The 24865-nt window shown below is 44.5% G+C and overlaps 1 protein-coding gene across 1 annotated transcript in view; it reads right to left on the bottom strand.

The window, feature by feature from the left end:
- TNS2 (tensin 2) overlaps window positions 1-22868 on the bottom strand; it is a 126872-nt gene extending 104004 nt beyond the window's left edge. Inside the window, exon 1 of the mRNA XM_080989637.1 lies at window positions 22721-22868. Coding sequence (XP_080845763.1) covers window positions 22721-22816 — 96 coding nt within the window. The 5' untranslated portion in view covers window positions 22817-22868. The remainder of the gene's footprint in view (window positions 1-22720) is intronic.
- Window positions 22869-24865: the final 1997 nt, after the last annotated feature.

Genomic DNA, 24865 nt, shown 5'->3' with positions numbered 1-24865 from the left:
AGTTAAATATGGAAAACAAATGGTTGAGGTATTCAGATTTGTTGTTAGAGAATCAGGAAGGTTTTAAATTAAAACCATTTGAACAAATTAAAGATAAAGTGAATTGGTTGCAATATTATCAAATTAACAAATTATGTAAGATGGATAAGAGAAATGGTTTTGCAACAGAAAAAACCAAATTGGAAACGGAGTTGTTAGATACCAATGATAAGAATATGTCTAAAATGTACAGTTTGTTGTTGGAGTGGCATACAAAGGATGAACAAGTTAAATCGGTCATGATTGATTGGGCAAGGGATGTGGGACATGATATAATGATGGAGGACTGGGAGAGGCTATGGAGGAAAGGGGTTAAGTTCACTGCATGTACGATGTTAAAGGAAAATATTATGAAGATGATGTATAGATGGTACTTGACCCCTGTAAAATTAGCAAAGATTTATCACAAAAGTGATAATCTTTGTTGGAAATGTAAAGAAAAAGAAGGTACTTTTTTCCATATGTGGTGGACTTGTCCCAAGGTGAAAGACTTCTGGGAGAAGATTTATAATGAACTGAAAAAAATGTTGAAATATACATTTATTAAGAAATCAGAGGCCTTTCTCCTTGGAATAACAGGTTTAGAATTGCCCAAGAAAGATGTTAAATTATTTTTGTATGCCACAACGGCCGCTCGAATATTACTTGCTAAAAATTGGAAAATACAAGAATTACCAACGGTGGAAGATTGGCAGATGAAGATGATGGACTTTTCGGAGCTAGCTGACCTGACTGGAAGAATCAGCGACCAGAAAGAAGAGGAGTTTCAAGAGGACTGGAGGAAATTCAAGGACTATTTGAACAAATATTGTAATATAAAAAATTAGAAATTACTTGAAAGAAACAAATAGGCCTAGGACAAATTAAGTTATAATTAAATAAAAGGGATTCAGAATGTCAAGAAAAGTGAATAAGATGACTATAATTGGAAATTGTTTTAGTTTAATAATGATATTGGAAAGCTGTTACTTTTAAATTACAAGGAAACTCAGAAGGGAGGGCTTTGAGGAAGTCAATCAAGATGTTTAAAAAGTTGGATTTGTGAAGAATTAAGTTTGTTATTATTGTTTATTTGTTTATTGTTCCCCCCTTCCCCCCTCCCTTCCCCCCTTTTTTTCTTTTCTTTCTTCTTCTTCTTTTTTTCCTTTTCTGTTTCTGTGTATTATTCTGCTTTGTGGCTTGTGTTATTATGGTGGAAAAATTTAATAAAAAATTATCAAAAACAAAAAACAAAGTTCTCCCCACTCGCAATAAAATGCTACCTCTTCCTTCACAATACTGAGCTGGTGCGTATGCTGTGATGACGGGCCAGCAGGGCTTTTTTCACCTCTTTGTAGCTTACTGGCAGCTGTTTAGTGGCATGGCTCCCGCTCCTGGCTTTGGCTCCCCCCTAAAAAAAGCTCGAGAACTTAGGATTGTCCGTCAAAAATAGTGGGAGTTTCTGACCTCTTTTCTAGAAAAAAAAAGCACTGCATGCCAGGCGCATGCTTTAAACAGCGAAAATGGGTCTGCTGGGGCCTCTCTCCACCTCCCCATGCTGTCTCATCTTGGTAAGAGGACAATATTTTGGCTACGCCTATAAAATTCTGTCCAGAAGAGGGAGATTAAACTCTCTGGAGAGGAAGAATTGGAGTGGTTTGGCTGCACTGTCAGTATCATTTATGATTGGTTCGTTGGGTTGATTGACTGGCACAATTAATTAATTAATTAATTAATTAATTGCAGGGATTTTTGTTTTCCATTTTTTAAAGGGCAGCTTTCTTAGGGAACTTTAATATGTTCTATCCCTTGAAGTAAAAGGGAGGGAAGGTAGGTCTGAGAACAGTCAGAGGTTTAGGGATGACAGATCTCCACACCCAAAAAGAGGGTACCGGATTTTTTGCTCTATAAGACTCACTTTTTCCCTCCTAAAAAGTAAGGGGAAATGTGTGTGCGTCTTATGGAGCAAATGCAGGCTGCGCAGCTATCCCAGAAGCCAGAACAGCAAGAGGGATTGCTGCTTTCACTGCGCAGCTATCGCTCTTGCTGTTCTGGCTTCTGAGATTCAGAATATATTTTTTCTTGTTTTCCTCCTCCAAAAACTAGGTGCGTCTTGTGGTCTGGTGCGTCTTATAGAGCGAAAAGTATGGTATTTTTAATATATAAAAAAGAAGGGCAAGGAAGTGGCAGGGACACATAGAGGCAATGTAGGTTTGGGGGGGGGGTTCTTTGCAGGTGCTTCCAGATGACCTGTTTATTGAGTATTCATCCTGATTTATTTGTGGACAGCTTGGATGACTTTGCTTCAAAGCAAGTGTTGCCACACCCTTTCCACTCCAGTTTCCCTGTCGCTTTCTGTTAAAAGTCCAGTTTTGTGGGGAAGTGGTTGAATCCCACCTGAAAATAGAGGAGACCTGAAGCACCCTTTGTCTCCTCCCACCTCACAGATAAGCATGCCTGCCTGCTGTGTGGCGTGGCAGGAGGAGGTGCTTCGTGTAAAAAGTTGTCTATGCAGCAAACCAACAACAGAACTGCATGCAGCATTCCAGATGTGCCCACACCATAGATATATATAAAGGCATTATAATACCATTCATTTTTTAACCCCTCATTCCTACCAATCCCCAACAATGCATTTGCCTCCCGCTGCCACCACATAAGGAGTTGATGACGCCATTGGGCTATTTATCATGAATCATGACCGAAAATCTCCTGCCTGTTTAGATCTTGCCAGGTCAGCAAACCTTGTTCAACAATCAGCACTTTGTTCCTCCCATTGCTTTAGCAGGGAAACAAATCAGGAAGCCACAGAGAAGGCTTTCAATAACATTTCATGGACTTTTATAACAAAAACTTTAGAAAAAATAAATTGTGGAGATATATTCTTGAAAGCAATTGAGGCAATTTATTCTAATCAACATGCTATGCTGATAGTGAATAATGCCTCAACAGAAAAATTTAAAATAACTAAGGGGACAAGACAAGGCTGCCTCCTGTCACCATTATTGTTTATATTGGTGTTGGAGGTTCTGGCTAGAAGAAATAGATCTGATGAAGAGATCACAGGGATAACAGTGGGGCAGAGAGCATATAAACACAAGGCATTTTCCAATGATGTGATGACAGCGGTAGAGGAACCTATGGTCAGTGTACCAAGGGATTTAGAACAAATTTCTGAATTCAGAGAGAAAACAGGTTTCAAACTTAACAAAAATAAAACAAGAATTATGGTGAAAAATATGAATTGCCAGATAAAAAATGATCTACAATTATCAATAGGATTAATGATTGAAAAGAAAATTAAATATTTAGGAGTGTGTTTAACACTGAGGAATATCAATATTTTTAAAGACAATTATGCGAAAGTTTGGAGAGAGGTTAAGAAGAGCCTATAAATTTGGGGAAGAACTTGTCATTTATGGGGAGGATATCTGTGATAAAAATGAATGTGCCACCACACCAGTGAGCTGGGGCTCCTTCCTGCAGGTAAGCCTATGCAATCTGCTGCAGCAGCTTTGCCTCTGCTCTGCTGCTTGAGCATCTAATAACTTTCTTCCCAACAGTCATTAGGCTAACAAAGTAAAAAATGCAACCCCCCCCGAAAGAGCTATCTTTAGAAAGACCCCAAAACTGTTGAGTTTTTTTATGAAAATGCCAAAAAAAACACACCCACACATGAGGGATGCAACTAGGCTTGTGTTCAAGAGGGAGTTAACTAGAGCAGGACTAATTGCCTCCAGGAGCTAGAGATTGAGACTTAATGACTGACTGACTGACTGACTGTACTGGACTGACTCTTGCCGCTGCCAATTAAATAACCTAGGCCATCTAATCTCCCTCCAAATAAATTAGGATGAATGTGCAATAAATAGGTTGCCAGGAAGCACCCTTAGCTGTGCTATCAGCACTAAATAGCTACCATGCATTGGCAGATTTATGTATGGGCTCAGTAGACTGAAGCCTTGGGGTTCTAAATCTAGGGGGCCTCCCTAGCCTGCCCACCCCACAGTGGGCAGTCCCCTCTCACCCCAAATTGCAAACCCAAGACTTCATGCCAGGGCAGGGCAACTTGAGCCCAGCAACTATGAGACTCAGGGCCAGCCAATGCGGTCCAATTTGAAACTCTGGGGCCCAACTTGAAATTTTTTGTGGGGCCCCAGTTCATAGCCAAAGTCTGCAAAATCTTAGAGATATAAATCCGTGTGCTAGGTCATTTTCACAAGGTCAGCAAAGCCCTTTAGAAATCAGACCTGTTATTGAGTTCTGATGCAAATTTGTACAGTTCACGTCTGATGAGCTTGAGAAACAAGCAAAAGCCACCTTGCCAAATGTCAACTACAAAACAAAAAGACAAAGAGTGAGGGAAAGGCAAAGAAATGACAGAAGTCACCTGATGCCTTAGATGCACTATCTTCAAGAGATAGGTTTAGAATAAAATCCTTTATTCCTATATTAGATGCACTTGAAGCCAATTTAAAAAGAAGAAGTACTGTGTACAGTGATGTTGCACAATTGTTTGCCATTCTTGCTACTTTGACAGCATCTAAGCAAGAAATTAAGCAAGGTGTTGAATTGTTGATGAAAGCATACCCAGAAGATATTGACCTGAAACTTAGTGATGAACTTTTGCACTTTCACCTGTATGTGACACAAAGCCATAGGCTTACAGCAGAGCACTCTCTGTCTCATACAGACCTTTATCAAATTATATACAAGGAAAAAATTCAGATGGCCTTTCCTAATGTGGAAGCAATCTTGCGGCTATTTCTTAGCCTTATGGTCACTAACTGCTCAGGAGAGAGTTTTTCAAGACTCAAAAGAATTAAAAATGAATTAAGGGCCATAATGTCTCAAGAGAGGTTGTCCGCACTGAGCATTCTGTACACTGAAAGTGACAAACTTAGACAAACAAATTTTGATGAAGTTTTCAGATGTCCTTTAGAGGAGAAATTGTGAATTGCAGAATTTTAAATGCCCATCATCATCCTTGGCTTCATTCAGTTTTGTCGTGAGGGTGGGGGGTTGGGAGGGGCCTCACAAGTGGAGTAGCCGAGGGCTGCTCGCCATCTAAACCCGGCCCTGCTACCATGTTGTTAGGTTTTCCCTTAGCTTTATTGAATTCAATGGCATTTACTTCTGAGTAGACACGTTAGTGTTAGGTTGTGGGCGAACATATCAGACGACACAGCGATTCTTCCAAAGCAGCTCTTTATTTGTAAGCTGGAACAGAACTGAACTGAGGAGCTCAGTCAGCCTGCTTATATAGCGCTCCACTAGAATGCAGCAGTAACCATTTTCTGTAACTAGCCAATCACTGAACGTCACTTTCGATCCTTCATTTGCATACAAACTATCCAATCACTGAACGTCACTTTCGATCCTTCATTTGCATAACTATCTACAGTATCCCCTGCTGGCCCAGGGTGAGAACTTCAGTACATAACAGTTAGGACTGCTGCTTTAGTGGGGAAAGTACCTTTTTTAAGAGGCTGGCAATAAAATTGGCCACAAAGAGGTTATCGTTATCCTAGTGAGTGGAAGTCCAAGGAAGGAAGTGTCCTTGTGCCAAGAGAGGATATTTCATCTGTATTGGGAAATGTGTTTTTAATGCAGCAAGAATGTTTGAGTGTAGGTGTTTGGACTACTGGAAAAAATGAAAAATTATTTATAAATTTATTACATGCATAACCCCCTCCTCAGAGATACATGTGTCCCCCGCCCCCATTTTATCACCACAACAATCCTGCCCGGTGAAGTGGCTGAGAGTGACTGACCCAGCCCACTCAGTGACCTTTGTGGTTGAGTGGGGATGTGAACGCAGACCTCCCTGGTCTTAAGTCCAGCACCCTGATTAACCACTGGTCCATATTAGCAAATGTCAGTCTTAGGTGAAACAGGTTTTTTCTTTTCTTTTCTGAAATGTAGCTCTGATGGTCCAACACACATTCCTGGCCCTACCGTAATAAAACTCTACAGTGGTGCCTCGCAAGACGAAATTAATTCGTTCCGCGAGTTTTGTCGTCTTGCGAAGCACAGTGTCGGGAAAGTTTTGGAAAAGCTTCAAAAATCACCAAAGTCTTTAAAAACCTCAGAAATGGCTACCACACCGCGTTCTAAGAGTTGCTCCTCGAAGTCAAGTCGCAACTGTATTAACGGTGTTAAGAAAAAGGAAACAAACTTGCAAGACGTTTCCGTCTTGCAAAGCAAGCCCACAGGGAAAATCGTCTTGCGAAGCAGCTCAAAAAATGAAAAACCCTTTCGTCTAGTGAGTTTTTCGTCTTGCGAGGCATTCATCTTGCGGGGCACCACTGTATTTATCTCAGCAAACAACCTTATTAATTGAGGACCAGGAAGGAACCATGGTCAAGGAAATTCTTAGTTGTATTTGTGAGCTGTGGAGAAGAATGTCTATCCTGTGAACAAGTGCACACAGGAGAGCGGCACAGAAAGCTTCGTATAAAAGACTAAATGTTGCCTTTTGTTTTGCAAATGGTGACTATTGCATGTAATAGCCTGAAAAGGGAATGTTTTCTTTAGAAAGCTTATTGGTCTTGGGACACTGATTGCAATGACCTGAAGTGCTTGACAGGAAGAGAAGAAATTCCTTTGTATATAGCTAACCATGAATCATCATGTATTTTTTTTAGATTTAATCTTTATTTCTTGTTAGCCCGATTTACCCTCTTTTCCAGGAAGAGCTGAAAACATTGTAAATAATTTATGTAAACCATATAGGAAAGAAGGTGTTAAGGATGCTGATAAAAACTTAACTAGAAAAAAACATGTTAATAGCCCAGGACAATTGGTTGAGCAATAAGAGCCAATGACTTGAAATATTCTCCTGATAGTTCAGAATCTCTCTCGAGGATTTGGAATGAGATACACACCAGAGTTTAATGAGTATGTTAGGATAGAGACAGATGAAGGATTAGTGACTTTACTGCCTTCTGAAGGAAGAGTGAGGCAAACAAATAACAATGCTTTATCAGAAGTAAATAATAATTGCAAGTATATATGTTTAGTACAACAGAGCCTAGGGCTTGCCAATCAGAAGGTCGGCGGTTCGAATCCCTGCAACGGGGTGAGCTCCCATTGTTTGGTCCCTGCTCCTGCCAACCTAGCAGTTCGAAAGCACGTCAAAGTGCAAGTAGATACAGTGGTGCCTCGCAAGACGAAAAGAATCCGTTCCGCGAGTCTCTTCGTCTTGCGGGTTTTTTCGTCTTGCGAAGCAAGCCCATTAGAGGTTTAGCGCTTAGCGCTACAGTATTAGCGGCTTAGCCGGCTTAAAGATCAGCTGATAAGCGGCTTAACGATCAGCTGATAAGCGGCTTAGCATCAGCTGTTAAGCGGCTTAAAGATCAGCTGATAAGCGGCTTAGCCATCAGCTGTTAAGCGGCTTAAAGATCAGCTGATAAGCAGCTTAGCATCAGCTGTTAAGCGGCTTAAAGATCAGCTGATAAGCGGCTTAGCCATCAGCTGATAAGCGGTTTAGCGGCTTGGGAAAAAGGGGGGGGGAGGAAAAAAACCCCGCAGGAACTCGCAAGACATTTTCGTCTTGCGAAGCAAGCACATAGGAAATTTGTTTTGCGAAGCACCTCCAAAACGGAAAACCCTTTCGTCTAGCGGGTTTTCCGTCTTGCGAGGCATTCGTCTTGCGGTGCACCACTGTAAATAGGTACCGCTCCGGCGGGAAGGTAAACGTCATTTCTGTGTGCTGCTCTGGTTCGCCAGAAGCAGCTTAGTCATGCTGGCCACATAACCCGGAAGCTGTATGCCGTCTCCCTCAGCCAATAAAGCGAGATGAGCGCCGCAACCCCAGAGTCGGTCACGATTGGACCTAATGGTCAGGGGTCTCATTACCTTTACCTTTACTCTGTCATAAAACTCTGCCAGCTGAGGGGAGGTCAAAAGGTGAGCAGGATAGTTTTCTCAGTGGGCCTTTGCCCATCCTTATCCTCCTATACCTCCCATCTATGATGTCAATGCATCTGGACTGGATGTAATACTGATGAGCCGTGGACTTTCCATTTGAAAAACACAAAGTGTCTTGTGTCCCCTTGAAGGCTAAGGGCAGCTCTGAACTCAGTCTTTGGCAGGAAGGAATTCAAACACATGCTGGGATATTTAGGGCCACTTCAGACAACCTGTTCATTCAGTATTCATCCCAAAGAATATGTGGTAGTTAGACTATTCCCAGTCTACACTGAGCCTTTGCTTTCATTTGTTTACAAAGACAATGAGGATTCATCCTGCATTCATTCTGATTTGCTTGTGGAGTCTTCCCATTAATCCTTTGTTCATCCTAGACTTTTTGGTGCATTTTGCCATTTCTTTCCTAACCACAAAAAGTCTGTTTGCTTTAAAAATAGGTTTGTCGTGCTAAGTGACAGAGTGCTTTAATCCCTTGAAAATTGTAGAATGAAGACATGATTAATGGGAAGATGTATAAACACCCCGCAAGCAAATCAGAATGAATGTTCATTCTCATATAACAACCCCTACCCACCAACAAATCAAATAAAGACAGGATATAATCTAACCTCCACTCCACATAAATAAACTTTGTGCCAGCAAATCAGGATCAATGCTCAATAAAGACAGGATATAATTTAACCTGCACGCCAAATATGCTTGTGGAAGTAAATCAAGATAAATGCTCAATAAACAGGGCATCTGGAGGAGCCCTGAAATAAACAGGGCATCTGGAGGAGCCCCATGCTGTCCTACAGCATGATATTTCAGACACTTTTGTTCTAGTGTGCTACTGTTAATTGGGACTATCCCATATTCCCATACTGAAGTGAAACAGCAGTACAGTTATGTACTTAATCCGTTCCGGAGGTCCGTTCGTAACCAGAAATCGCTTGTAACATGAGGAGCACTTTCGCTAATGGCGCCTCCCGCTGCTGCCATGCCACCGGAGTGTGATTTCCGCTCGCATCCTGGGGCAAAGTTCACAACAAGGGGCATCTACTTCCGGGTTAGCGGAGCGCGTAACCCAAAGCATTCGTAAGGAGGATGGTACATAACACGAGGTACCACTGTATTAAACCTTTCTGTCAGGGCAAGGTAACAATTACTGCTTTTTACTCAGCACGCTATGGAAGCAACAGGGATCCCCTGTACTTGCATCCTGAGAGGTCTTATGGCATTGCCTAGACCAGGGGTCAGCAAGGTTTATCTTGCCTGGGCCGGTCCCACAGAGATCCCTCTGTGGGCTGGATCATGCCCGCGATTTTTGGCATCTGCACAGATGTGATTTTCGGCACCCCGTGCCATGCTGTGCCAGTTTAGCACAGCGCCTGAGTGGGCATCTCAGTTCAGGGGCAGCTTGTGGGCCGGTCAAACGACCTCCGTGGGCCACTTCCGGCCCATGGGCCTTAGGTTGCTGACCCCTGGCCTAGACTTCTCCTCAGATTATTCCACAGTCTTCTCAGGCAGATCATTCCGCAGCTGGGTGAGCAGGCATCATAGCCTGAATGTGAACCTGAAATGATATTTCTACAATTTTTCATGAGAATGTGAAAAATTTACTTATGTTGTGATTCTTCAACGATATCTCTCCTTCCTTGACTCAACACCGTCTTTCCTTAAGCACCAAACCATTAAAGAGGCCTCACCAACTCTTGTCAAGACACATACAATCTACAAAAAGCCCTTCTACAGCTGCTAAAACTCAGAGGTGCTAAGAAAAAGACTAACATGGCACACAGTTTGAACTTCTGGTTATAAAACCGGAAAAAACGCAGTCAGCTTTAAGACAGGGAACAGAGCCATGGGCAACTGTGGCCTAACAAGCCAGGTGTGTGAAGGATGAGATGAGGAGGAAGCAGGTGGGCACACAGCATGTTCTCTGGTTGATAACCTATGGATTGTCAGCCTGTGAGATCTGGGCAGGGGCCACCGATGCCAAGCAGGGGTCTGAAGCTGAGGGCCGGCCCTGCCATTGAGCAGAGTGAGACAGATGCCTCAGGTGGCATATGCTGAGGGGTCGGAACAGACAGAGCGGTGTGTGCCTTGTCTTCTCTGAGGTAGCCCTTGGCCCTCAGGAGCATCAGAGGTGGTGCCCCACTGCCACTGTTGAAGTAAGATTCAATCGCCAGCAGGGTCTGCTTCTGTATGTGGAATGGAGAGAGGAGCCATATTTTCCTTCACCTCAGGCAGCCAAATGTTATAGGTTAACCCTGCTAAAGCTCAGTCTCCTCAGACCAAAGGCTAAACCAAACATCATCCAGTAAATTTGTGCCTACCCTTAGCAATGTCTAGATTCTAGAACATGAACTGATCCATGAGGCAAGGTAAAGTGACCACCTCAGGCAGCAGGATCCAAAGCAGATCTTTGTTTTTCTTTTGTTCCTGGTGTGGGTCTTCACTCCCTGTTTCTTCCCGAGTGAGAAGGGGACCACCATGCTGTGGTTTGCCTCAGGTGCCAAAATGTCCTGGGCTGGCCGGACAAAGACCAGTCACCATCTCTCCGCTTAAAGTACCTCAAAGGGCTGTTGTGAGGATAAAATGGGGAGGGGAGATAACTATATACACCACCCTGAGCTCCTTGGAGGAAAGGTGGGATAGAAATGTAAAGATGAAATAAATAAATAAATAAGGGGAAGCAGGGATAGGAAGGAAACATATTGACTGTTGCAGAGTCAGGCCACCAGGTAGATTTTCCACAAGCAATGAGGTGGAAAGCCAGAAGTGCTGTGGTGGTTTTCATCACCAGGTCCAGGTATACATAGAAATGCCTAGTTTAGCCCTAAGTCCAGCACTCTGTGCTCCACACCACACTGACTCGAGGAACAGGACCCTTACCCTTCGGGAATTCAAGCCTTCGACGTGTTCGGTATATGTTCCTGTGGGCTTGGAAGGGGCTGGGGCCCCTTGGTGTTCTGAGGGGCCCCTGCACAACTTCAGAAGAATCTTAATCCTCCAGAGAAGGTGTTGCTTCTGACACACACTGTACATTTAAGGCATATTTAAGGCGCATGACTTTGCCCTCCCCCTCCTGAATCCTGGGAACTGAAGTTTGTTAATGGTGCCAAGGATAGTAGCTCTGTAAGGGATGAACTACATTTCCCAGAGTACTTTGGGGAGAGCCACATGTTTTAAATGTGTCAGTGCTCCGTACCTCCTCCCTGGGTAAAGGCCAAGATCCATGGCCAGAGGCTTGTGGGGGGGCCTGGTTCCTTGAACTGAGGAATCAAGGACTGGATGACGCCTAGTTTGGCTGACGGAGACGTCTCACAGCAGGGACAGGCAAATCTTTCGCTTGGTTCACTCACTCCCAGTCAAGGGCTACAGTCCAAGCCGTGCATATTGCAGTTTTTTCCATTGTCTCAGGCAGGGGGTTGCAGCAGCAGTTTGGCGTTTGGGAGGGTTTTTGAGCTGCTCATCACGACTGAATTCCAATAAGAAACAAGGCCTCAGGAATTCCATTTCCAATTTCTCCTTTTCTACTTCAGACAAATGAGACTGGGAAAATGAGTGCAGCAGTCCAGGTCCTGAGAGGCTCCCTTGGAATCAAATTGTGCGCTCTCTCTCTCTCTCTCTCTCTCTCTCTCTCTCTCTCTCTCACACACACACACACACACACAGCTTCCCTCTCCATTAGCCCCTTAGTTTGGCTATGTTAGACCTAATAGTACAGCTTTAAGATCATACAGCTAAGAACAGCAGGAGGAGCCAAAGCTGGCTTCCCAGACGCCTGACATTTACCTTTCCAGAGTTTCTCGTTAACACAAGAGACTGAGTTTCCATGCTGGACCAGAACAAGGGTCCATCTACCAGGCATCTTATTTCCCCTGGTGGGCCATGAGGGCAACGGAGCCCCCTCGCGCTGTTTTTCCTCAGCAACTGGTATTCACTGGCACGCTGCCTCTGCTCTTAGAGGCGTCATAGAGCCATCACAAGTTGTAATCACAGATCACCTTATCCACTATGAAGTTGTCTAATCTTCTTATTACAGACTATGTTAACAACTGCCTCAGGTCAACAGGTACAGTTGCTGTGGATCATGTGGCTTTGCTTAACTTGCATAACGTATACAGGAGGCCAGATTTTATTGTAGAATTCGGTGACCCTAAAAATATTATTTTTCAGAAAATCATGGGGTCGTATCTAATTAAATCACTGCATGTGCAGAACAACTTCCATGAGCGCAATGGAGCTGCCCCTTCGTCTCCTCAGTGTTGGTTGGTAAGGAAAAATTAAAATATAGAAAGGAGAATTCCATGGATGATCCAGGTTTGGAGCAAGTACTCTTTGGTGAGAAAACCCCAGCAGAGATTTAAAATCACAAAACATGCAGCCAAGTAAAGCATGGAAATGCAGGCTATTAGACCTTTAAAATATGCGCTTGTGAGTTTCTTCCAAAGTTCTCCTCTTCCTTTAGCATAGAAAAAGACTACATGTTTTGTAGGTTAAAAATGGTTTCATGTGCTTTTCCATACAGCATTCAGAAGACACATGCAAGCAAAATTTAGGTTAGTTCCAAAATGGTGAAAGTTCCTAAATTGTATAAGAACACGAGGGGGAGAAGGAGGGCAAAGCTCCATTGCGCTTGCAGAAGTCGCTCCATTCACGCAATGACTTAGCTGGATTCAGCACAAGAGCGTAACCAGCCCGGGAAGTAACTCACAAGATCCAGGACAGGGGCGGGTACCTTTTTGGCTCCATGGGCCTGATCCTTATCAGGATTGGCATCACAGGTCGAATTTGAGCTGTGGGTGCTGCCCACCTGTCACTCACATGACAACCTTATGACATCTCATGATCGTAGGAGAAAGAAGAAGGAAACCCATCCTGAACTGAGGTCCACTATTAAATATTCCTAAAAATCTTACACAAAATGTATCCAGTTCTACCCAAAGGAGGCTTCTTTGGCAACTAGACACCTGGTATAACTAGAAAAACAACCGTTCTTTATGTAAGATAAAGAAAGTTGCTTTTGGATGGGTGCACACAATTCTCCAACTTGCAAATGGCCATCATAGTACATGACAGCTGAAGGATTTCAGGTTTGCATTCTTTATAATCAATTAGCTGGAGTATATGTATACACACAGACACACACAGACACACAAGCAATCCTTTTAATCAAATAGGGCTGCCAGTGCAGTTTTTCTGTAAAATAGAGCCTCGGGGTTGACAGGGATGGGAGACTTATGGCCCTTCAGATGTTGCTTGACTACACAGACCTCATCATCCTTGATCACTGGTTATGCTGGCTGAGGCTGATGGGAGTTGGAGTCCAACAACATATGGTTCTCAACCTTTGATGTAAAAGGTTTTGTTTTTTTAAAAAAACAAAAAACTATTCTCCCCTTTTTACTGTTTTTGGTGCGTGCGCACGCACACACGCACACACACAGTCCCTCCAGGAATACGACCTCTCATTTCCAGCTTTAGCATCTTGCAAGCACCATTTTGTGAACTGTTTTAAGGCCCGGGACTCCCCTGCCTGCTCCACTCAAGGTGCTTGGCTCCCTTCACTTTCTTGAAAACGGGTTCTTGACCCAGCTTAGCCTGTTAGCAAGCAGTCTAGACAGAGGGAGAGCAACCTGCTCTGGTACCCAGAGTGGTGCTCATCCCAGGGGGCATGGTGCGTGTCCCAGGGGGCATGGCAAGCACCCCGGGGGCATGTGCGGTGAGTGACGCGTGCCCCGGAGGTGCCGCCGATCATTTGTCACCCCTCCTTTGGAATGGCACCCGGGTTGGACCGCCCCCCGGCCCCGCCTCGGAACGCCCCTGAGTCTAGATGGGGGTGTTCCGCTAGTCTCTAGGAAAAAACTCTTACAAAATAAAGGTAGTTTCTTGCAGAGAAGCAGCAGAGATAGCATACATAGCAAAATAAAGAGTATTTCAGCAAATGTTTTATTGCTTGGGCTCAGGCAGTCAATAAGAAGGAGGTCTCAAGACTTCTGAAAGTCTCTTAATCAAACAATTTCAAAGTGTCCAAGATGGCACAACGCAGTGAATTTACAGTGTGCCACACCCTTTAAAGTAGCCCAGCCTCCTCCTTTTCTCCCCTTGGCTGCTCCAGACCAGCAGTAAGAGCCCATCAGCTGGGGTGGTGCATACCCTCCAATTAGTGAGGCTAATTGGGACATGACCTTGATGGAGGCCCCATCCCCTCTCACTCCCCCCCCCATGACTGCCCCCCCACCATTGTACTTCTGGAAGCTGGCACAGCTTCTAGAAGTAGGAAGAGGAGTGGGTGGCACACAAGCACAAGGTGAGAGTGTGAGACCAAAAACGTGTGTCAGAGCATGGGAGCCAAAATGGGACACCCCAGGATACACTCACAAGCCGGGGCAGCTTCTGTAATTCTGGGATGTCCCACTTAAAACAGGACAGTTGTGTGGTATGCTGATGGAGTCCAACATCTGCGGAGAGTCAAAGGCTCCCCACCCCTGCTGCATAAGGGTCCTTTGGTTGATAAAACCAAGTCTGAATGAAATCAAGGTGCAGTTCGCAGCAGAGCAATGACTGCACAGGAACATAGGAATTTGCCTAATCTCATTGGTCCTTCAAGCTGAGTGTTGTCTGCACTGACTAACAGCAGTGTTTCGGGCTGGGTTGTCTCTCAGTCCCACCTGGAGATGCTGGTGATTGAACCTGGGACTATCTGCCTGTAGAACAGGTGCTCCGCCACTGAGCTGTGGCCCTTCTTCTGAAGGGAGGTGCCCAGGCTTTCTGCTCTGTGGAGTGGTCTGCCTGATTCCTTTGGGACCATTAGTAGAGCATGGCACAAATAAAAACAGCTACTCATCTAGACTCTTTGAAAACTTCAAATGTCCCATCTTGATAATGAGGTCATATATTTATTCCCCTGGGTCTTTTTAATTAAAGCAGGAGGCAAGTCATAAATGACATCATATACCAGAACTGAGTAACCACGTCTCTGCTATGTAACCAAAAACCGATTAGCATGAAAAGTCAGAATCCCACAAAGCAGGCAGCAAACAGAGCACACAAGTCTGTGTGTGTGGGTGACAGAAAGGATTAAAGAGAGGAAATGCCAAATGCACACGCATATCACACTGCTTTGCTAACTACCCAGATGGAGTTCTGGGAACTATAAAATGGTAGTAGCCCATGTCCAGCCGACTCAGGAGAATCATATTACAATGTAAGCAATCCACAAAGTGATGCAGAATTGTCAGGAAAAGACAAGATGTTCCATGTGGCATTAGGATGCTTCTCTGTGTCAAAGTCTCCTCCTCTTACTCCAGAATGCAAGAGTCCTTCTTCACACAGCGCAGTTAAACCCTGGAACTCGCTCACATGGGAGGCCACCAACCTAGATGGCTTTAAAAGAGGATTAGACCAATTCATGGAGGGTGAAGCCATCAACAGCTCCTCACCACAATGACCATGCTCTGCCTCCACAGTTGGAAGCAGGACTGGGGAGAGGGCTGCTCTTGCGCTCAGGTCCTGCCTGTGGGTTTCCCACAGGAACCTGGTTGGCTGCTGTGAGAATAGGATGCTAGACTAGGTGGCCCATTGGCTGGATTCAGCAGGACACATTTTATATTCTTATGGCAGGGGCTGATGGGAGTTGGAGTCCATCAACACCATGCTGGGAGAAAGCTGCTTTATGCTGTTATGCTCTTCAATAGCCACAGTGACTGATCCCTACACCGATCTTCTCAAAAACCCTCTTTCCCCTGCCAATCTGCCCCTCCAGAGGCTCCTTCTGTTCCTCATTCACATGGATTAGGCGCCTGTGGGTTGGTTTGTTTTTTCGCCACTTGAGCCAATCTTTCTGAGCTGTGCTCATACCCAACTTGCTGCCCTTGCTCTGTCCAAAAAAATCCCCCCCACCAGAAGTTTTAACCTCAAAAAATGCAAAGAACGTCCTCTGAATTGGACTAAGCCAACAAGCACAGAGGAACAGAAAGGAAGGAAGGGAGAGAGAGAGAGGGGGGGGGGGCTTCTGTAGCAAGCAAGATGGGTGGGGAGGGGTGGCAGAGAAAATAACACACATCCAGTTCAGGAAGGGAGGCAAGAAAATGCAGATGCTGAAAGAGAGGCTCTGGTCTGACAAGCCATTTATTTGCCTGCCCTGACAGCAGAATTGCTCTCTCTGTGTATCTTTTGAGGGCAGATTTTTTGTATTTAACAGTGTGCAAGCAAAGGTGGGTGGGGAGAAACACAATAATAATTTTGAAAAAAACTGAGTACATTTAAACAAGGTAAACGCTAACCATGGGTGGAATTCAGTGTGGCACTATTACAAATATTCCATCTGCACAAGCATGCTGTTGGGGGGCGGGGTTCCTTCTGACTCCACCCCCTGGAGCCAATTTCATGAGTGTGGGGAGAGGCTTCTGCTGACGGGGTTAATTAGGTGACTCTCATCCTACTATTCCAGAAACCTTGCTAAATCCATACATCAGAATCTCACAATACATCAGAATCTCCCAACAAAGCATGTGGATTTAGGTTTTCTTGTACCTTGTTGCATCAGCCTATTTTTAAAGACAATTGTCATACTTCTGTCTACCCACTTTGACCTTGAATCATTTTTACTGTAGTCAGTTTAGCCATGGAAGCTATATGCCAAACTTCAGCCAGTCAATCATCCAGGGTTGGGGATCAAATTTATTCCACTTATAAGCAATAGCTATACAGGCTGCAGTCAATAAGAAAAGGGCCATCTCTCTACCAACCATTGGTACTATATCTTCAATATAACCAAACAAAATTGCTAGTGGGTCCATTGGTAATATATGTCCCGTACTTGTTTTAATAACATCAATTCAAAGCTTCCTTATTTGGTCCAGAAAATATGTAAGATGTCAGCACTGAGCATTTTACATCTCCAGCATAAACTGCTCACTGCTTTATAAACACAGGTAAGACATCTTGGTGTTACATCTCTCTGCATACAGTTTAAAGCACTGAACACTGGCAAAATAATCCTGGGAACTGCTGTGTAAACCCCCCCCCCCCCCCACAATGGAGCTACAAATCCTAATGCCCTTAGCAAATTACAGTTCCTGGGGTTCTTTGTGGGGGAGGGGGGTGTTTTTAATGCAGGATGTGTATGTAGTCCCCCCCCCCCGCAGCACCTCCTTACTGGCTCCTATCCACCCTGCACTGCTTCCAGCCCCAGAACCAGGGGCCAAGAAAGGCTGTTGCCTCTGGGTAGTGGATTTGTGAAGCCATGGAAAGACAGTACGTGGGTTTTTTTAATCACTTGGGTTTGTTCTACCGCCAGAGACAGAAGGTGCTTGTGAGATTTTTCTGCTTCAGGTGATAAAATAAGTTGATCCACCTTACGTACTATACAAAGAGGGGGGAGGGATTCGCTGCTCTTCCTCAGGCTGGCCTTGGGCTGGACCTGAATAAAAAGGGGTCAGAGAAGCTAGACTTGCAACTGGGCTGCTTGTGCTCAGCAATCTCAGTGGCCTTGTGACCCACCCTTAAGGAAACTCCTGGGATGCCTGCCTGCCTATAAGCCTATTACCAATTACATAGCCTCACAGCTGAACAAACACTCTTGCATGCTTGAAAACCTTCCATTCTCGACTTCCGGGGTGGCGCCATCAGCAATGGCGGACTCCCTCTGAATTGGAGGGACTAGCTCCGCGCGAAATGGGTCTTCTCCGCTACAGCGAAGCGGGGACCCTTTTAAAAATCACAGGCGGATGAAGCCTGTGACCATGGGACTCGGCGGGCTCCCTTAGCGCCCCCCCAACCCTCAAAGGAACCCACTAACGGGCTCCGAAGCGAAGAGGGGGAAGTGGCGCGGTGCTGTGAGTCAACTGCTATTTCCGTGCAGCGAAGCCGCACAGCTGTTGCCGGAGAGTGCTGCCTTTTTCCTGGGACAAATTGGCTTCTAAAATAAGCACCCGTGAGTACTTAAACTTTGAACAATTGGACTTTAAATAAGGACTTGCGAGCAGAAAGGAATTGGACTTAAAAATTTTACTTCAATTTGGTACTGAAACGGGAAGGTCTAAACAGGAAGTCAGCCTTCCGTTTCTTTGTAGACAGAATAAAGCAAAGACAACGTAAACTAGAGCTCAGAAAATCGCCTCTAAAGGATTGGCTTTCATCATTTAAAATTGTCGAACCCCCCTTCGGCAGCAGGAGAAGAAGGGGGAGCTTTTCTGGACTGTTTAAACCTGCAGAAGTGAGTTTAAAGTAAGTAACTTTCCACCGTCCTGATCCTGGAGTGGGGTGTCAGGACTGACGTTTGAAGCTCATTGACCAGAAACAAGCGCTTTTGACAGATAGCTAAAAGAAGAGGAACATAGTGATTCCATTGTTTCCTTTTGCACCTTAAAGGAACAAATATTGACAAAATATCTGAAAAAAGGAAACTCTGTTGCTAGACTTGTCTCTAAAAGAAAGATTAAACAGAAGTTTTCCCCCTAGAGGGAGACGGTGAAACTGTAACCAACTCCTGGGAGCTGGCACCTGTTACAAATTACAATCGTGGGAATAGACATCTGACCTTCAGGACAATGTATTCAGAAGCTCTGTTGTGTGCTTTCTATAAAACAAATGCCCTACTGGAACAGTTACATGAGAAGACGAATTTGATGGCTGATTCGATTAGAAATTTTGAACAGGCAGTGGGAAATTTTGAACAGGCAGTGGGAAAATATGTGGAGCCAACTCAGGAATTAAACCAGGAGTATGTCTTGACAGAACAGGCCCTACAGGAATATGAGCTTTCGGATTTGACAAATGAACTTGGAAAAAGCCAGATTTGGAAAGAAAAAGTTTGGTTTGGTTTGGAAATGGGGGGTTGGATAGACCCTCCTATGAAATTGGACTTTTCAAGTCTGGCAATGGGCCGTGAGATGTTTGGGATTGTGGGGGCTCTCAATTTTGGAGGGATTCTGAAACATGTTTTTAAATACCACATGGAATTTAGTGTCGATTATGGAAAAGGGGCTGATCTGTCGAGAAGGGTCAAAAATATTGCCAAGTTGGAGTTCCCATGAGTGAAAGGAGCAGGAGACAAAGGAAAATACAGCTATAAATATGAAGAAGAGCCGCGGAAGGGACATGGAATGGACTTAAGGGCCTCGGATATAAGATTACCAGGTTAATGCGCCAGATTGATGGGATAATAAGGACTGACAAAACCCGGGACCAGGAGGAAGGGATGCTGGATGAAGATTGGATTTGTTTTTATTTCTTTTTTTCACTACTAGGACTGTTTTATAGAATTGATGAATGTTAGAAAAATGTTGGAATGAAATTACTTGGCTTTAGTAAAAATGTTTAAAGAATTACGTAAGAATATTATGGTTATGAGAAGTTGGTAAAAATAAGATTTAAGTTTTAAGTCTCAAGGTTTTTTTTATAGTAAGATAAGATTAAAATAGTTTAAGGTAATGTAATGACAGAATATTATGAAATATGGAAAGGATTTGCTGTGACAATTAACAAACAGGATACAAGGAAGGGGAGGAGGAGGAGGAGGTCAAGGAAAGAGGGTAATGACAGTTGAGGAGTTGAGAATAATGGATTTGTTTTTAAATGTTTTTAAATGTTTGTGGTGTATTTTTGTTTTTTTTTCTTTCCTATTTTGAATTTGTATATGTATGGTTGGAAGTGGTTTGTTTTCTCTCTTTTTCTACTTTGTTTTTCTTTCGTAACTTTAACCCCCCCCCCAATAAATATCATTAAAAAAAAAAAAAAGAAAACCTTCCATTCTCACCTTGAAGATCACTGCTAAGCTCCTGCCTGCCCTCCCCTCTGTTTATTGCCCATCACCGAAGGCTCCTCATTTGCTCTGCAATCTCTTCCAGGGATCTTCTAAAAAATAAGTCCTGTTGAGTCTGATGAGCTTTACAGTATCAGGTAGGGATGGCCAGTGTCTCAATTTTTATTTCTCTCAATTTCTCATTTTTTTAATCCTAGGTTTAGAAATGTAACAAAGATACATGCAATTTTAAAAAAAAAGTCTGGATGGAAATTCATACACTTTTCACACATATTTCTTCTAAGGCCAGATTTGGCCCTTGGGGCTGATGTTTACCACCCTGGATAATTTACTCTATTTCTGCATCAAAGTTCAAAATAGCGGAACATTATTTTTTTTAAGACCAAAAATTAAGAATCAAGCCAGAGAAATTTGGTTCCTTTCTCTGCAATTTTCTAAATGAATTGGTTGTGGCATTTGTATTCCACTCAGCTTTTAGTGTATTTTAATCTTACCAGAAGTTGCATACACACGGTGCATCTAAAGCACATTCCCACCAATAAGAATCATGGGAACTGTAGGTGACCCCTCAGAGCTACAATTCCCAGCACTCTTAATCGGCACTTCCCAGGATTCTTTTTGAGGGAGGGAGGGAAATACGTTTTAAGTGTGTTGTAAATGTATGGTGTGGGATACTGCCTTGGTCTTACCAGTTTTAATGCTGTGGATTTATATTTTTTAATGTAACAAGTCTTCAATTCCTATAAAGCACCTCGAAGCCCCTCTTTAGGGCCAAGAGGCAACATATAAATGTTTTGCTTTCATGTATTTATTTATAATTTTAAAACCCCATATTGATACATGTTCAAAACAGCAGCACTAAGCAAACAAAACTGACAGCTGTCTACAATTTTAGAGATGAAATGAAATCTCTCCCCCTTTCCCTTCCTTGAATTCACCCTGATTCACATATGGCTAAAAGGGGGCATTTGATTTCAGAAGTTTCAGGAGACGCTTAATGTTTTCGTAAGAACATCAGAAGAGCCTAGCTGTGGGTCAGGCCAAAGGTCCCTCTGGTCCAGCTTCCTGTTCTCACAGTGGCCAGCCAGAGCCCCCAGAGGAAGCCGCAAGCAGCACCTGAGCTCAAAAGCATTCCCTCCAGTTGTGATTCAGAGGCATACTGCCCCCAACAGGGGAGGTGGGACACAGCCCTCATAACTGCAGTGGCACCTTTTCTTTTCTGCCACATCCTTTAATAGTAGAGCTCTGCTCCCCATCACCACATGCAGCAGCAAAAAGTTTTGTGTTTTTTTAAGGGAAACTGCAGCTGCTGCACAGTTACTTCTTAATGGGTCAAGACTGCACAGCTAAGGAAAGCTTTTCCCCTGTCATTCCTAAAGGTGTCTGCAATGATCTTTAAAAAGAGTGTCTTTTGACCAGAAACCTCGTTTCACACACCTGGGACACAGTGGCAGATTCAGCTGTTCTCTCAAAGCAAGAGAGCTGTCCTCTCCTGTCAGATGCAGTGAGTGAACCACTATACTGTAATTCTGGGGTGAGTGGGTGGGTTGTGGGGCAGGGTAGGGAGGGATTCTCATACAACCCACTTGTTCCCATTTACCAGTCCTTCTTTCCTTGCACCTCTTCCTTGTGAAGCACTGCCACAGCATGTTAGAACTGGAAGGGGACCCTGCTCAACTGCAGCACCCCTGGCAGACAGCTGTCCAGGCTTTGCTTGAGCTCCTCCAGCTGTGGAGAGCCCACCCTCACCTCCTGATGCAAGTCTGCTCCACAAACTCGGCTGCTTTCACCCTGTTCTTGAAAGCAAGCCTGCTTCATCTTCTATGTGACAGCCCTTCAGATATTCAAAGACAGTTCTCACGCCTCCCCTTAATCTGCTCTTTTCCACACTAAAACATATCCAGCTCTTTCAACCATACCTCATAGGTTTCCATGCCCCTGTGATCAACATCAACCTCTGGAGGCAATGGACTTTCTGAAGTGTGGTGTCCACAACTGAGAAGAGTTGTCCAAACAACCCACTCTGAGAAGAGAAGAATACAGAGCTCCCACTTAGCCTCTGGGGACGCCTTTCTAACTATTTATTTGCATGCATACATATCATATATACCATATTTTTCCGTGTATAAGACTAGTTTTTACTTTAAAATTATGTGAAAAACTGTGGGCCATCTTATACACTGGGCAATCTCCCCCCTATTTTCTTAAACTGGTGTCCCTAAAAATAGGGGGTGTCTTATACACAGGGGCGTCTTATACACAGAAAAATACGGTGTGTGTGATTGTGTGTGTATATGTGTGTATGTGTACACACACACACACACACACACACACACACACATATATATGCAATGTAATTCTAGGCAAGTTTACTCTGAGCATAAGTCCCATTTATTCCAGCAAGACTTACACTCTTGAGGATCGCAGCCTCAGGCTCACGTTGGGCCTCTGGAAGTTAAAACTATGTGGGAGTGGGATGAAAACTGATTCTAGTGCACATGCACAAAAACGGCCGGCACATGGACGCTAGCACCGATGTGCGCCTTTTCCCTTCCACCCACCCTGCCAGGAACTGCTAAGTGCTTTTTTCTAGCAGAAGCACAGTCACAGCCATTGTGAGGGTTCAGTCACTCTGACTAAAGCTCTCTTAGGAACTGTTTACTAACACACCCTGATTCAGGAACAGCAAAAAGAGAGAGGCGTAAATGAATACAAGAAGCAAGGAGGCAGAAGTAGGGAACGGAATAGACTGCATTGCACAGAGACAAAAGTGTCCCAGCTTCTAGTCTCTATGAAACTTTGGAGATGAATTCATTCCATCCATGCTTCTAGCCAGAAAGTCAAACACAAACACATCTAGACACTCATACATTCACGCCCCTTGCCATCGTATGCCACAAAACAGCCAGCGTCTCTGGCTGAATAATTTTAATGAGATGACGCAGCCTGTAATTCCATGCTTGCCTGTGCAGAGAAAGAGAACAAGAGAAAGAGAGAGAGAGTTAGGTAACACACCTTGGTCAGCTGCATTCTTGTGGCGCTTCTTGGGCTCCCCCGGGGTGCAGAGCAGCAATCCGTTCCCCAACAATCGGACCCTCCTTCCCAGCCCATACGATCCTTTCTGCTTCCTCTCTCTCTTTCTCCGGCAAAAGTTGTGGGTATTTCCCCCCCTTCTCTGGATCTTTGGAACTGCCTTGCCTTACAAACTCCTCCTCCCTGTCCCACTCTTTCCACCCCCTTGCTCTCCATCACACACACACACACACACACACACACACACACACACACAGTCTTAATAATATTTAGCTCAGTGCCAGAGCAAACTCAGCCATGCCACATGAAGCTGTGTGAGTTTGCAAAACTGGGCCTGTAAACAGGTGGCAAAGTGGAGCCCCCTGAGATGTAGGTAGATTAGTATGGTGTGTGTGTGTGTGTGTGTGTGTGCGCGCGCGCGCGCGTGTGCACATACAGAGAAGAAGGTCATAACCTTTTCAGGGAATAACATGGAGAGGGAAACGCAGGGGGAGATGACATATTGTTGGAAATGGGGAGGATGCCTTGTCAGAACACATGCACTCCAAAGAGCGTAACGGGATAATTGGAAACATATTATCCCCTGGAAAATCCCTCCAGAGCAGCTTTGGAGTAACAAAGAGACATGTGTACCATTCAGCCAGATCTGTATCCTGTTTCCTTCCAGCTTTTGGTGCTCTGGGTCAGCAGCTTCAGGGCCTGCGTCTCAAGAGGGGGAGGAAAAAGCAGCAGCAGCAGCAGCAGTTGGGTTTCCACTTCCTAAACAGGAATATATGCATGTGCAGCCATACCTGGAGTGAACTTCCTGTCTCTCTTTGCCAGGCTTTCTCTTACTCTGCTCCTCTATCACGGATGTGCCTTTCCCTTGCTAATGATAAGCACAAGTAGGACCTGTAACAAAATGTTGCAGTGTGAGTGCCCTTGTTTAGGGCTCCAACCAGCCTGCCATATCTTTCCCCCAAGAGGCTCCATTCCATCCCCTCTCCAATAGCCAGCCAGCCTCCCGTGGCCACCAAGTGTGTTCAGTTTACACTGGGCTGCTTGGGAGATTCCCCAGCCTTAGGATGAGTATGATTAGGGTTCTCCAGACCTTGGAACTCTTTCCTAGTCTGCCAGTAACTCCTACTTGGGTGTTTCGGCTGCATAAGAAGCAGCACTTGAAGAACTGAGCTCGCTCTTAGGATTTACGATTCCAGACAAAAACAAGTCACTCAAAGCATAGCACACAGATGGGGCTAGATGAGTGGTGTCAAGCTGTGCAACAGGGCATACTTTTGCACAGCTAGAAATTAATTTATTCTTTAACTGAACTTTGGCTTCTGTGAGGAGGAGGGGGCCGGCTGCCTCCCTACATGATTCACCAGTACTCTCAAGCCATACCTTCTTGCAATGAGGCTCTGGTGGAGGGATGGAGAATAATTCTCCTCTGTCTCTGCATCAAATGTGACAAGATCAGGAGTCAGCAACCTTTTTCAGCCATGGGCTGGTCCACCATCCCTCAGACCATGCGGTGGGCTGGACTATATTTTTGTGTGTGGGGGGGGGGAATGAACGAATTCCTATGCCCCACAAATAACCCAGAGGTGCATTTTAAATAAAAGGACACATTCTACTCATGTAAAAACATGCTGATTTCTGGACTGTCCACGGGCTGGATTGAGAAGGGGATTGGGCCGCATCCGGCCCCCGGGCCTTAGGTTGCCTACCCCTGGACTAGATCATACAATTGCTCCAGACAGAGAGAGACACAGCAGACTGCCTGCCCTCTGAGGTATGCCCTAGAACAGCAATTTATGCCAAAACTCAGCTCCCAGACACACTAACTTTGAACATAAGAATGAGACGTGCCTCCAGTTTTAATTTGGGGGATGGGGAAATTTGGAAAGCAACCTGTGAGATGCACATCATGGAATCTACAAGTGGATATCACTGGGTGTTAATTAAATTCAGCCGAAGTTAATGCTGCATTTAAAAGCATGTTATCCAAAGACATCCTTCCTGTCCTCCCACCATTTTCCTAGCAATAAGGGGGAAGGCAAGTATTAATTACCATTGCAAGCAAAGGCATCCCCAGGCTTGCAAGTGACAAATTCTTACTGACTAGAAGGAGGAAGCAGCAGCATCCCA

This window comes from Podarcis pityusensis, assembly GCF_964106645.2.
Source record: "Podarcis pityusensis genome assembly, chromosome: 2".
NCBI classification, from domain to species: Eukaryota; Metazoa; Chordata; class Lepidosauria; order Squamata; family Lacertidae; genus Podarcis; species Podarcis pityusensis.
The sequence above is the reverse complement of the archived record's forward strand: the minus strand, read 5'-3'. Positions and strand labels throughout refer to the sequence as shown.